The sequence below is a fragment of the Phasianus colchicus genome, chromosome 35 (genome assembly GCF_987193195.1).
Source record: "Phasianus colchicus chromosome 35, bPhaCol1.hap1.1, whole genome shotgun sequence".
Taxonomy (NCBI): Eukaryota; Metazoa; Chordata; class Aves; order Galliformes; family Phasianidae; genus Phasianus; species Phasianus colchicus.
Window position 1 is genome coordinate 2,490,395 of NC_143470.1, and position 14,686 is coordinate 2,505,080.

Here is a 14,686-nt window from a genome sequence, read left to right on the forward strand (position 1 = left end):
AAATCCTGTAATTAATGCCAATAATTCCATTATTAATGCCAATAATCGCGTAATTAATGCCAATAATCGAGTAATTAATGCCACCGATCCCCTCATTAATGCCACCAATGCCCTTCTGGTGGGCAGTGACGCCATTAATGGCGTAATTAACGGCACTAATTGCCCTCTGCCTGCAGGGCGTGCGGGGGATGGACGGCCCCATCGGCCCCAAAGGGAACCTGGTGAGGGGGGGGCAAAAATGGGGGGTGGGGGGGCAGAAAGGGGGGGCGTGGGGGGGTGGGGGGGGCAGAAAGGGGGGGGGATATTGGGGGGGGCAAAGTGGGGGGGGGACAGAAAGGGGGGACATTGGGGGGGGCAGAAATGGGGGGGCAAAAAAGGGGGGGGGCAAAAAGGGGGGGGCGGGGGGGTGGGGGAGGCAGAAATGGGGGGGATATTGGGGGGGGCAAAGTGGGGGGGGGCAAAAAGGGGGGGACATTGGGGGGGCAGAAATGGGGGGGGGACAGAAAGGGGGGGACATTGGGGGGGCTGAAATGGGGGGGTCAAAAAAGGGAGGGGGGCAAAAAGGGGGGGGCGTGGGGGGTGGGGGGGGCAGAAATGGGGGGGATATTGGGGGGGGCAAAGTGGGGGGGGGACAGAAAGGGGGGGACATTGGGAGGGCAGAAATGGGGGGGGCAAAAAAAAGGGGGGGGGCAAAAAGGGGGGGGGTGGGGGGTGGGGGGGGCAGAAAGGGGGGGGATATTGGGGGGGGGGGGCCAAAGTGGGGGGGGGGACAGAAAGGAGGGGACCAAAAAGGAGGGGGGGGGGCAGAAAGGGGGGGGATATTGGGGGGGGGGAAAAGTGGGGGGGGGCAAAAAGGGGGGGGCGTGGGGGATGGGGGGGCAGAAAGGGGGGGGGATATTGGGGGGGGGCAAAGTGGGGGGGGGACAGAAAGGGGGGGACATTGGGGGGGCTGAAATGGGGGGGGCAAAAAAAGGGAGGGGGGCAAAAGGGGGGGGCGTGGGGGGTGGGGGAGGCAGAAAGGGGGGGGATATTGGGGGGGGAGGGGCAAAGTGGGTGGGGGACAGAAAGGGGGGGACCAAAAAGGAGGGGGGGGGGCAGAAAGGGGGGGGATATTGGGGGGGGGGCAAAGTGGGGGGGGACAAAAAGGGGGGGGGTGGGGGGTGGGGGGGGCAGAAAGAGGGGGGACATTGGGGGGGGGCAAAGTGGGGGGGACAGAAAGGGGGGGACATTGGGGGGGCTGAAATGGGGGGGGCAAAAAAAGGGAGGGGGGCAAAAAGGGGGGGGCGTGGGGGGTGGGGGGGGCAGAAAGGGGGGAGATATTGGGGGGGGCAAAGTGGGGGGGGGGCAAAAAGGGGGGGGCGTGGGGGGGTGGGGGGGGCAGAAAGGGGGGGGATATTGGGGGGGGACAGAAAATGAGGGGACAGAAAGGGGAGGGACCAAAAAGGAGGGGGGGGGGGGGCAGAAAGAGGGGGTAGAAAGGGGGGGGGAGACAGAAAGGGGGGGACATTGGGGGGGGCAAAGTGGGGGGGGGGACAGAAAGGGGAGGGGGACAGAAAGGGGGGGGGGTACAAAGGGGGGGGGGACAGAAAAGGCGGGACATTGGGGGGGGTCCAAAGCGGGGGGGTGACAGAAAGAGGGGGGAACAGAAAGGGGGGACCAAAAAGGAGGGGGGGGGCAGAAAGGCGGGGGGGGGGCAGAAAGGGGGGGACATTGTGGGGGGGGGACCCAAAGGAGGGGGGCAGAAAGGGGAGGGGGGGCAGAAAGGGGGGGGGCATGGAGAGGGCTATGGGGGGGGCATGGGGGGGGCATAAAGGGGGGTTGACAAAAAGGGGGGGACATTGGGGGGGGGGGGCCAAAGGGGGGGGGACAGAAAAGGGGGGGGCATGTGGGGGGTAACAGAAAGGGGGGGGGTAAATGGGGGAGGATTTTGGGGGGGGGGACACAAAGGGGGGGGACACAGGGATGGGTGACAGAAAGGGGGGGACATGGGGGGATCATTGGGGGGGCACAAAGGGGGGGAAACTGGGGGGGGGGCAATGGGGGGGGATATTGGGGGGGGTGACAGAAAGGGGAGGGAAATGGGGGGGGGGCAAAAGGGGGGGGATATTGGGGGGAGGTGACACAAAGGGGGGGGGACACTGGGATGGGAGGGGGCCACCGGGGGGGGGGATATTTGGGGGGGATGACAGAAAGGGGGGGGGGACATAAGGAGTTTGTGGGGGGGGCATTAGGGGGGGACATGGGGGGGGATATTGGGGGGGGGGGTTAACATGGGGGGGGGCATATGGGGGGGGACAGAAAGGGGGGGATATGGGAGGGATATTGGGGGGTTTATGGGGGGGGGGGACCCAAGGGGGGGGTGACAGTGGGGGGGGGTCACACAAAGGGGGGGGGGGACACACTGGGGGGGTTGACACGGGGGGGTGACCCATCTCATTTTGTCCCCCCCCCCCCCTTCAGGGTCCCCAAGGAGAACCCGGCCCCCCCGGTCAGCAGGGGACCCCCGGAACACAGGTGAGACCCCCCCCAAAATCCCCCCCCCACACTTTTTTATTTGGGGGGGGGGGGTGTAAAAATGCCACCCCTCAATGTTGTTTCCCGTCCCCCCCCACAATTGAGGTCACGTGACAATGTCCGTTCTCCCCCCCCCCCAATTTGGGGTCACGTGACAATGCCCATCACCCCCCCCCCCCCCCAATTTGGGATCACGTGACAATGTTCTCCCCCACCCCCCCAATTTGGGGCCATGTGACCACCCCCATTTGTGATCATGTGATCGCCCCCTCATATTTGTGATCACGTGACCATGCCCCCCTCCTATAATTTGTGATCACGTGACCGTGGCCCCCCAATTTGTGATCATGACCACCTCCCCAATTTGTGATCACGTGACCATGGGGCCCCCCTCAATTTGTGATCACATGACCATGCCCCCCTCCTATAATTTGTGATCACGTGACCATGCCCCCCACCCCCAATTTGTAACCGTGTGTGATCACATGACCCCCCCCTCCCCAATTTGTGATCATGTGACCATGGCCCCCCAATTCATGATCACGTGACCACCCCCCCATTTGTGATCACGTGACCATGGACCCCCTCCCATAATTTGTAATCACGTGACCATGCCCCCCCCCCAATTTATGATCACGTGATCACCCCCCCCAATTTGTGATCACGTGACCATGCCGCCCCCCCCCAAATATTTTCCAGGGTCTCCCAGGTCCTCAAGGCGCCACGGGGCCCCCAGGAGAGAAGGTGCAGCTTTGGGGCCGTTTGGGGCCTTTTTGGGGGGCGGTGCCATTTTGGGGGGGGGCCTGGGGGGGGGGTTGGGGACCGTCCTCATTGTGTCACCTCCCCATCCCCTATAGGACCCCAAACCCCCATAGGATCCACCCTATAGCACCCCAAACTCCCATAGGATCCACCCTATAGCACCCCAATAGGGTCCCTATAGGATCCACCCTATAGGATCCCCCATCCCCTATAGGACCCAAACCACCATAGGATCCACCCTATAGGATCCCAAACCCCATAGCATCCATCCTATAGGTTCTCCTATCCCCTATAAGACCCCAAACCCCCATAGGGTCCATGCTATAGGTTCCCCCATCCCCTATAGGACCCAAACCCCAATACAATCCACCCTATAGGACCCCAAACCCCAATAGGGTACCTATAGGATCCACCCAATAGGTTCCCCCATCCCCTATAGGACCCCAAACTCCCATAGGATCCACCCTATAGCACCCCAAACCCCAATAGGGTCCCTATAGGATCCACCCTATAGGATCCCCCATCCCCTATAGGAACCCAAACCCCCATAGGATCCAGCCTATAGGACCCCAAACTCCCATAGGATCCACCCTATAGCACCCCAAACCCCAATAGGGTCCTTATAGGATCCACCCTATAGGTTCCCCCATCCCCTATAAGACTCCAAGCCCCCATAGGATTCACCCTATAGGACCCCAAATCCCAACAGGGTCCCTATAGGATCCACCCTATAGGTTCCCCCATCCCCTATAAGACTCCAAGCCCCCATAGGATTCACCCTATAGGACCCCAAATCCCAACAGGGTCCATATAGGATCCACCCTATAGGATCCCCCATCCCCTATAGGACCCCAAACCCCCATAACGTCCACCCTATCAGACCCCAAACCCCCATAGAGTCCACGCTATAGGTTCCCCCATCCCCTATAGGACCCCAAACCCCAATAGGGCCCCTATAGGATCCACCCTATAGGATCCCCCATCCCCTATAGGAACCCAAACCCCCATAGGATCCACACTATAGGACCCCAAATCCTAATAGGATCCCTATAGGATCCACCCAATAGGTTTCCCCATCCCCTATAGGACCCCAAACCCCCATAGGATCCACCCTATAGGACCCAAATCCCCATAGGATCCAGCCTATAGGACCCCAAACCCCCATAGGATCCACCCTATAGCACCCCAAACCCCAATAGGGTCCCTATAGGATCCCCCCTATAGGTTCCCCCATCCCCTATAGGACCCAAACCCCCATAGGATCCACCCTATAGGACCCCAAACCCCAATAGCGTCCCTATAGGATCCACCCTATAGGTTCCCCCATCCCCTACAGGACCCCAAACCCCCATAGGATCCACCCTATAGGTTCCCCCATTCCCTATAGGACCCCAAACTCCCGTAGGATCCCAAACCCTATAAGTTCCCCCATCCCCTATAGGTTTGGGGTTTGAGGTCCTATAGGGTGGACCCTATAGGGTCTCCCCCCATCTATAGGGTCTCCCCCCATCTATAGGGTCAGCCCTATAGGGCCTCCCCCCTCTATAAGCGGGGTTTTGGGGGGGGTCCTGGGGGGGGGGGTTGGGGACTGTCCTCATTGTGTCACCTCCCCATTTTGGGGGGGGGGACTTTGGGGGTCCCCACCCTCATCGTGTCACCTCCCCATTTTGGGGGGGGGGACTTTGGGGGTCCCCACCCTCATCGTGTCACCTCCCCATTTTGGGGGGGGGGACTTTGGGGGTCCCCACCCTCATTGTGTCACCTCCCCATTTTGGGGGGGGGGGGGTTGGGGGGGTGGGGGACCACCCTCATTGTGTCACCTCCCCATTTTGGGTGGTTTTGGGGGGGGTCCTGGGGGGTTTGGGGACCACCCTCATCGTGTCACCTCCCCATTTTGGGGGGGGGGACTTTGGGGGTCCCCACCCTCATTGTGTCACCTCCCCATTTTGGGGGGGTCCTGGGGGGCTTTTGGGGTGACGGCGCCGTTCCCCTCAGGGACCCCCAGGGAAACCCGGGCTGCCGGGAGCGCCTGGAACCGACGGGCAGCCCGTGAGTGGCAGCTTTGTCACACTGGCACCTCCTGGCACCTTCTGTCACCCTGTCACTTTGTCACCTTCTCACCCTGTCACCTTTTGTCACCTTGTCACCCTGTCACCCTGTCACCTTGTCGCCTTTTGTCACACTGTCACCCTGTCCCCATGTCACCCTGACACCCTGTCACCTTCTCACACTGTCACCCCGTCCCCATGTCACCCTGACACGCTGTCACCCTGTCACATTGTCAAACTGTCATCTTGCCACACTCTCACCCTGTCCCCATGTCACATTGTCACCTTGTCACCCTGTCACCCTGTCACCTTTTGTCACACTGTCACCCTGTCACCCTGTCACCTTGTCACCTTCTCACACTGTCACCCTGTCCCCATGTCACCCTGACACCCTGTCACCCTGTCACACTGTCACCTTTTGTCACACTGTCACCCTGTCACCCTGTCCCCATGTCACGTTGTCACCCTGTCACACTGTCACCTTTTGTCACCTTGTCACCCTGTCACCCTGTCACCTTGTCACCTTCTCACCCTGTCACCCTGTCCCCATGTCACCCTGACACCCTGTCACCCTGTCACACTGTCACCTTTTGTCACCTTTTGTCACCCTGTCACACTGTCATCCTGTCATCTTGCCACACTCTCACCCTGTCCCCATGTCACCCTGTCACTTTGTCACCTTGTCACCCTGTCACCCTGTCACCCTGTCACCCTGTCCCCATGTCACCCTGTCCCCATGTCACCTTGCCACCCTGTCACACTGTCCCCATGTCACCCTGTCACCTTTTGTCACCCTGTCACCCTGTCCCCATGTCACGTTGTCACACTGTCACCCTGTCACCTTGTCACACTGTCACCTATGCCCCCACTGACCCCATATCCCCCCCACATCCCCCCACCAACCCCCAAATGTCCCCATACCCCCCCAGATGTCCCCACCGACCCCAAATGTCCCCCACTGACCCCAAATCCCCCCCACATCCCCCCACCGACCCCAAAATGTCCCCATATTCCCCTAGATGTCCCCAATGACCCCATATGTCCCCAAATATCCCCACGAACCCCAGATGTCCCCACTGACCCCATAATTTCCCCATTATTCCCCCATAATTTCCCCACATCCCCCCACTGACCCCATAATTTCCCCATATGCCCCCATATGTCCCCACTGACCCCAAATGTCCCCCACTGACCCCATAATTTCCCCATTATCCCCCCATAATTTCCCCATATCCCCCCCACATCCCCCCACCGACCCCAAATGTCCCCATATCCCCCCACATGTCCCCACCGACCCCAAATGTCCCCACTGACCCCAAAATGTCTCCATATCCCCCCTACATCCCCCCCACTGACCCCAAAATGTCCCCATATCCCCCCATATGTCCTCACTGACCCCATATGTCCCCATACGTCTCCACCGACCCCATAATTTCCCATTATTCCCCCATAATTTCCCCACATCCCCCCACTGACCCCAAATGTCCCCATATCCCCCCATGTGTCCCCACTGACCCCAAATGTCCCCATATCCCCCCAAATGTCCCCACCGACCCCATAATTTCCCCATATCCCCCCACTGACCCCAAATGTCCCCACTGACCCCATAATTTCCCCATTATCCCCCCATAATTTCCCCATTATCCCCCACCCCACCCCCCCACCGACCCCAAATGTCCCCATATCCCCCCACATGTCCCCACTGACCCCAAATGTCCCCACTGACCCCAAAATGTCCCCATATCCCCCCTACATCCCCCCCACTGACCCCAAAATGTCCCCATATCCCCCCATATGTCCCCACTGACCCCATATGTCCCCATATGTCTCCACCGACCCCATAATTTCCCCATTATTCCCCCATAATTTCCCCACATCCCCCCACTGACCCCAAATGTCCCTACTGACTCCATATCCCCCCACATCCCCCCACTGACCCCAAAATGTCCCCATATCCCCCCATATGTCCCCACTGACCCCAAATGTCCCCCACTGACCCCAAAATGTCCCCATATCCCCCCAAATGTTCCCATACCCCCCCACATGTCCCCACTGACCCCAAATGTCCCCATATCCCCCCAAATGTCCCCACTGACCCCAAATGTCCCCCACTGACCCCAAAATGTCCCCATATCCCCCCAAATGTCCCCACTGACCCCATAATTTCCCCATAGGGTCACCCAGGCAAGGAGGGTCCCGCAGGTCCCAAAGGCCACCAGGTAACAGCGGGGGGGGACAATTTGGGGGGGGTCCCGTGGTGACCCCGACCCCATTGGGTGACACCTCAACCCCCCCCCACCCCAAATAGGGTCCACAGGGACCCCAAGGACCCATCGGGTATCCGGGGCCGCGTGGTGTGAAGGTAGGGATATGGGGGAAAAGGGGGATATGGGGGATATGGGGGAAATGGGGGATATGGGGGATATGGGGGAAATGGGGGATATGGGGGATATGGGGGAAATGGGGGATATGGGGGATATGGGGGAAATGGGGGATATGGGGGATATGGGGGATATGGGGGAAATGGGGGATATGGGGGATATGGGGGGAATGGGGGAATGGGGGATATGGGGGGGAATGGGGGGAAATGGGGGGAATGGGGGAAATGGGGGGAAGTGGGGGAAATGGGGGAAATGGGGGGGAATGGGGGAAATGGGGGATATGGGGGGAATGGGGGAAATGGGGGGAATGGGGGAAATGGGGGGGAATGGGGGATATGGGGGATATGGGGGAAATGGGGGAAATGGGGGATATGGGGAAATGGGGGGAATGGGGGAAATGGGGGAAATGGGGGAAATGGGGGATATGGGGGATATGGGGAAATGGGGGATATGGGGAAATGGGGGAAATGGGGGAAATGGGGGGAATGGGGGATGTGGGGGATGTGGGGGAATGGGGGAATGGGGGAAGTGGGGGGAATGGGGGGAATGGGGGAAATGGGGGATATGGGGGAAATGGGGGACATGGGGGACATGGGGGATATGGGGGGAATGGGGGAAATGGGGGAAATGGGGGAAATGGGGGAATGGGGGAAATGGGGGATATGGGGGAAATGGGGGAAATGGGGGGAATGGGGGGGAATGGGGGAAATGGGGGAATGGGGGATATGGGGGAAATGGGGGAAATGGGGGGAATGGGGGGGAATGGGGGACATGGGGGATATGGGGGATATGGGGGGGGAATGGGGGGGAAGTGGGGGGAAATGGGGGGAATGGGGGAAATGGGGGATATGGGGGAAATGGGGGATATGGGGGAAATGGGGGATATGGGGGATATGGGGGGGGAATGGGGGGGAAGTGGGGGGAAATGGGGGGGAATGGAGGGGAAGGGGGGGGAAAAGGGGGGAAATGGGGGGGAATGGGGGGGAATGGGGGGAAGTGGGGGGAAGTGGGGGGGAAATGGGGGGAAATTGGGGGTGAAATGGGGGGAATGGGGGGGAATGGGGGGGGAATGGGGAGTTGGGGGGGGAAATGGGGGCTTGGGGGGCAGCTGGGGGGCTGGGGGGGGAAATGTGGGGCTGGGGGGGATTTTTGGGGTGAGAAAAGGCAGATTTGGGGTCTGAGTGCTTCCCCCCCCCACAGGGAGCAGACGGCATCCGTGGGATCAGCGGCCACAAAGGGGAGAAGGTGAGGGCGGCCCTGCCCCATAGATCCGCCCCATAGATCCGCCCCATAGCCCTGCCCCATAGATCCGCCCAATAGCGCTGCCCCATAGCCCTGCCCCATAGATCCGCCCCATAGATCCGCCCCATAGATCTGCCCCATAGCCCTGCCCCATAGATCCGCCCCATAGATCCGCCCCATAGCCCTGCCCCATAGCCCTGCCCCATAGATCCGCCCCATAGATCCGCCCCACAGCCCTGCCCCATAGCCCTGCCCCATAGATCCGCCCCATAGATCCGCCCCACAGATCCATCCCACAGCCCTGCCCCATAGATCTGCCCCATAGATCTGCCCCATAGCTCTTCCCCATAGATCCGCCCCACAGATCCATCCCACAGCCCTGCCCCATAGATCCGCCCCATACATCCACCCCATAGATCCGCCCCACATCCCTGCCCCATAGATCCGCCCCATAGATCCATCCCACAGCCCTGCCCCATAGATCAGCCCCACCGATCCGCCCCCCAGCCCTGCCCCATAGATCCACCCCATAGCTTCACCCCCCAGCCCTGCCCCACAGCGCTGCCCCACATAGCACTGCCCCATAGCGTCACCCCACAGCCCTGCCCCCCAGCCCTGCCCCATAGATCCGCCCCCCAGCCCTGCCCCATAGATCCGCCCCATAGATCCGCCCCCCAGCCCTGCCCCATAGATCCGCCCCACAGCCCTGCCCCATAGATCCACCCCATAGCTTCACCCCACAGCCCTGCCCCATAGATCTGCCCCACAGCCCTGCCCCACAGATCTGCCCCATAGATCCGCCCCACAGCCCTGCCCCATAGATACGCCCCATAGATCCAACCCATAGCCCTGCCCATAGATCTGCCCCATAGATCCTACAGATCCATCCCATAGATCCGCCCCACAGCCCTGCCCCACAGCCCTGCCCCATAGCACTGCCCCATAGCTTCACCCCACAGCCCTGCCCCATAGATCCGCCCCATAGCTTCACCCCACAGCCCTGCCCCACAGCCCTGCCCCATAGATCTGCCCTATAGATCCGCCCCACAGCCCTGCCCCACAGCCCTGCCCCATAGATCCGCCCCATAGCCCTGCCCCATAGATCCGCCCCACAGCCCTGCCCCATAGATCCGCCCCATAGCTTCACCCCACAGCCCTGCCCCACAGATCCGCCCCACAGATCCGCCCCCCTTTGTGCCCCGCAGGGTGAGGAAGGTTTTCCCGGCCTCAAAGGCGACGTGGGAGCGAAAGGAGAGCGGGTGAGGGGGATAATGAGCCTAATTAACTAATTAATCGGGGTTAATGAGCTCCTTAATGAATGAACGGGGTGAGGGGGATAATGAGCCTCATTAACTAATTAATCGGGGTTAATGAGCTCCTTAATGAATGAACGGGGTGAGGGGGATAATGAGCCTCATTAACTAATTAATCGGGGTTAATGAGCTCCTTAATGAATGAACGGGGTGAGGGGGATAATGAGCCTCATTAACTAATTAATCGGGGTTAATGAGCTCCTTAATGAATGAACGGGGTGAGGGGGATAATGAGCCTCATTAACTAATTAATCGGGGTTAATGAGCTCCTTAATGAATGAACGGGGTGAGGGGGATAATGAGCCTAATTAATTAACGGGGGCTAATGAGCTTCATTAATTAATGAATGGGGTAATGAGCTCCTTAATGAATGAATGGGGTGAGGGGGATAATGAGCTTAATTAATTAATTGGGGCTAATGAGCTTAATTAATTAATTGGGGTTAATGAGCTCCTTAATTAATGAATGGGGTGAGGGGGGCTAATGAGCTTAATTAATTAATTGGGGTTAATGAGCTCCTTAATTAATGAATGGGCTTAATGAGCTCCTTAATTAATGAATGGGGTGAGGGGGGTTAATGAGCTTAAGTAATTAATTTGGGTTAATGAGCTCCTTAATTAATGAATGGGGTGAAGGGGGCTAATGACCTTAATTAATTAATGAATGGGGTTAATGAGCTCCGTAATTAATGAATGGGGTGAGGGGGATAATGAGCTTCATTAATTAATTGGGGCTAATGAGCTTAAGTAATTAATTGGGGTTAATGAGCTCTGTAATTATTTAATGGGGGTTAATGAGCTTCTTAATGAATGAATGGGATGAGGGGGGCTAATGAGCTTAATTAATTAATTGGGGTTAATGTGCTCCTTAATTAATGAAAGGGGTGAGGGGGGTTAATGAGCTCCTTAATTAATTACTTGGGCGGGTGAGGGGGTGCCTAATGAATTGAGTGTTAATGAGGCATTAATGATTGACTAATGAAGGAAGGCTAATGACGGAATGGCGCTAATGAAGGCAGGCTAATTAATTAGCGGTGCTAATGAGGCTAATGACTGAATGGTGTCAATGAGGCTAATGACGGGATGGCGCTAATGAAGGAAGGCTAATTAATTAATGGCGTTAATGAGGCTAATGACTGAGTGGCGCTAATGAGGTAATGATGAAGGCAGGCTAATGACTAATTAGCACAAGGCAGCTAATGACCAATTAGCACAAGGCAGGCTAATGACACTAATTAGCACAAGGCAGCTAATGACACTAATTAGCACAAGGCAGGCTAATGACACTAATTAGCGCTGATGAAGGCAGCTAATGACCAATTAGCACTAATGAAGGCAGCTAATGACGCTAATTAGCACTAATGAAGGCAGGTTCTGACGCTAATTAGCGCTAATGAAGGCAGCTAATGACGCTAATTAGCACTAATGAAGGCAGCTAATGACCAATTAGCGCTAATGAAGGCAGCTAATGACGCTAATTAGCACTAATGAAGGCAGCTAATGACACCAATCAGCACTAATGAAGGCAGCTAATGACCAATTAGCACTAATGAAGGCAGCTAATGACACCAATCAGCACTAATGAAGGCAGCTAATGACGCTAATTAGCACTAATGAAGGCAGCTAATGACACCAATCAGCACTAATGAAGGCAGCTAATGACCAATTATCGCTGATGAAGGCAGGTACTGACGCTAATTAGCGCTAATGAAGGCAGCTAATGACCAATCAGCACTAATGAAGGCAGCTAATGACCAATCAGCACTAATGAAGGCAGGTACTGACGCTAATTAGCACTAATGAAGGCAGGTACTGACGCTAATTATCGCTGATGAAGGCAGCTAATGACGCTAATTACCGCTAATGAAGGCAGCTAATGACCAATCAGCACAAATGAAGGCAGGTACTGACGCTAATTAGCACTAATGAAGGCAGCTAATGACCAATCAGCACTAATGAAGGCAGCTAATGACGCTAATTATCGCTAATGAAGGCAGGTACTGACGCTAATTATCGCTAATGAAGGCAGCTAATGACCAATTAGCACTAATGAAGGCAGCTAATGACACCAATCAGCACTAATGAAGGCAGGTACTGACGCTAATTATCGCTAATGAAGGCAGCTAATGACGCTAATTAGCACTAATGAAGGCAGCTAATGACCAATCAGCACAAATGAAGGCAGGTACTGACGCTAATTAGCACTAATGAAGGCAGCTAATGACCAATTAGCACTAATGGAGGCAGGTACTGACGCTAATTACCGCTGATGAAGGCAGGTACTGACGCTAATTAGCGCTGATGAAGGCAGCTAATGACGCTAATTAGCGCTGATGAAGGCAGCTAATGACGCTAATTAGCGCTGATGAAGGCAGCTAATGACGCTAATTACCGCTGATGAAGGCAGGTGCTGACGCTAATTAGCGCTGATGAAGGCAGCTAATGACGCTAATTATCGCTAATGAAGGCAGGTACTGACGCTAATTAGCGCTGATGAAGGCAGCTAATGACGCTAATTAGCGCTGATGAAGGCAGCTAATGACGCTAATTAGCGCTGATGAAGGCAGCTACTGACGCTAATTAGCACTAATGAAGGCAGCTAATGACGCTAATTAGCGCTGATGAAGGCAGCTAATGACGCTAATTATCGCTGATGAAGGCAGCTAATGACGCTAATTAGCGCTGATGAAGGCAGCTAATGACGCTAATTAGCGCTGATGAAGGCAGGTACTGACGCTAATTAGCGCTGATGAAGGCAGCTAATGACGCTAATTACCGCTGATGAAGGCAGCTACTGACGCTAATTAGCACTAATGAAGGCAGCTAATGACGCTAATTACCGCTGCTCCTTAGGGTGACGCCGGCGCTCCCGGCTCTCGCGGCTCCGACGGCGCCGAGGGACCCAAAGGGCGGATGGGCGCCGCGGGGGAGGCGGGGCCCGCGGGGCGGCGCGGGGACAAGGTGCGCCTATACAGCCTATGGGCGCCATACGGGCGCCATATAGACACCCTATGGACACCCTATGGACACCATATAGACACCATATAGACACCCTATGGACACCATATAGAGCCTATGGACACCCTATGGACACCCTATGGACACCATATAGAGCCTATGGACACCATATAGACACCATATAGACACCCTATGGACACCCTATGGACACCCTATGGACACCATATAGACACCCTATAGACACCATATAGACACCATATGGACACCCTATGGACACCATATAGACACCCTATGGACACCCTATGGACACCCTATGGACACCATATAGACACCCTATGGACACCCTATGGACACCATATAGAGCCTATGGACACCCTATGGACACCCTATGGACACCATATAGAGCCTATGGACACCATATAGACACCATATAGACACCCTATGGACACCCTATGGACACCCTATGGACACCATATAGACACCCTATAGACACCATATAGACACCATATGGACACCCTATGGACACCATATAGACACCCTATGGACACCCTATGGACACCCTATGGACACCATATAGACACCCTATGGACACCCTATGGACACCATATAGAGCCTATGGACACCCTATGGACACCCTATGGACACCATATAGAGACCATATAGACACCATATAGACACCCTATGGACACCATATAGACACCATATAGACACCCTATGGACACCATATAGAGACCCTATGGACACCATATAGAGCCTATGGACACCATATAGACACCATATAGACACCCTATGGACACCCTATGGACACCCTATGGACACCATATAGACACCCTATGGACACCCTATGGACACCATATAGAGCCTATGGACACCCTATGGACACCATATAGACACCCTATAGACACCATATAGACACCATATAGACACCCTATGGACACCCTATGGACACCCTATGGACACCATATAGAGCCTATGGACACCCTATGGACACCCTATGGACACCATATAGACACCCTATAGACACCATATAGACACCATATAGACACCCTATGGACACCCTATGGACACCCTATGGACACCATATAGACACCCTATGGACACCCTATGGACACCATATAGAGCCTATGGACACCCTATGGACACCCTATGGACACCATATAGAGACCATATAGACACCATATAGACACCCTATGGACACCATATAGACACCATATAGACACCCTATGGACACCATATAGAGACCCTATGGACACCATATAGAGCCTATGGACACCATATAGACACCATATAGACACCCTATGGACACCCTATGGACACCATATAGACACCATATAGACACCCTATGGACACCATATGGACACCCTATGGACACCCTATGGACACCATATAGACACCCTATGGACACCCTATGGACACCATATAGATACCCTATAGACACCATATAGACACCCTATGGACACCCTATGGAC

General features: G+C 56.1%; 1 protein-coding gene across 1 annotated transcript in view; it reads left to right on the forward strand.

Annotated features, from left to right (window-relative positions):
- Window positions 1–14,686, forward strand: part of COL11A2 (collagen type XI alpha 2 chain) — a 108,492-nt gene that overhangs the window by 38,971 nt on the left and 54,835 nt on the right. The window contains exons 19-27 of the mRNA XM_090129218.1: window positions 177–221; window positions 2,461–2,514; window positions 3,214–3,258; window positions 5,272–5,325; window positions 7,499–7,543; window positions 7,633–7,686; window positions 8,906–8,950; window positions 10,153–10,206; window positions 13,113–13,220. Of these exons, the coding sequence (XP_089985344.1) occupies window positions 177–221; window positions 2,461–2,514; window positions 3,214–3,258; window positions 5,272–5,325; window positions 7,499–7,543; window positions 7,633–7,686; window positions 8,906–8,950; window positions 10,153–10,206; window positions 13,113–13,220 (504 nt within the window). The remainder of the gene's footprint in view (window positions 1–176; window positions 222–2,460; window positions 2,515–3,213; window positions 3,259–5,271; window positions 5,326–7,498; window positions 7,544–7,632; window positions 7,687–8,905; window positions 8,951–10,152; window positions 10,207–13,112; window positions 13,221–14,686) is intronic.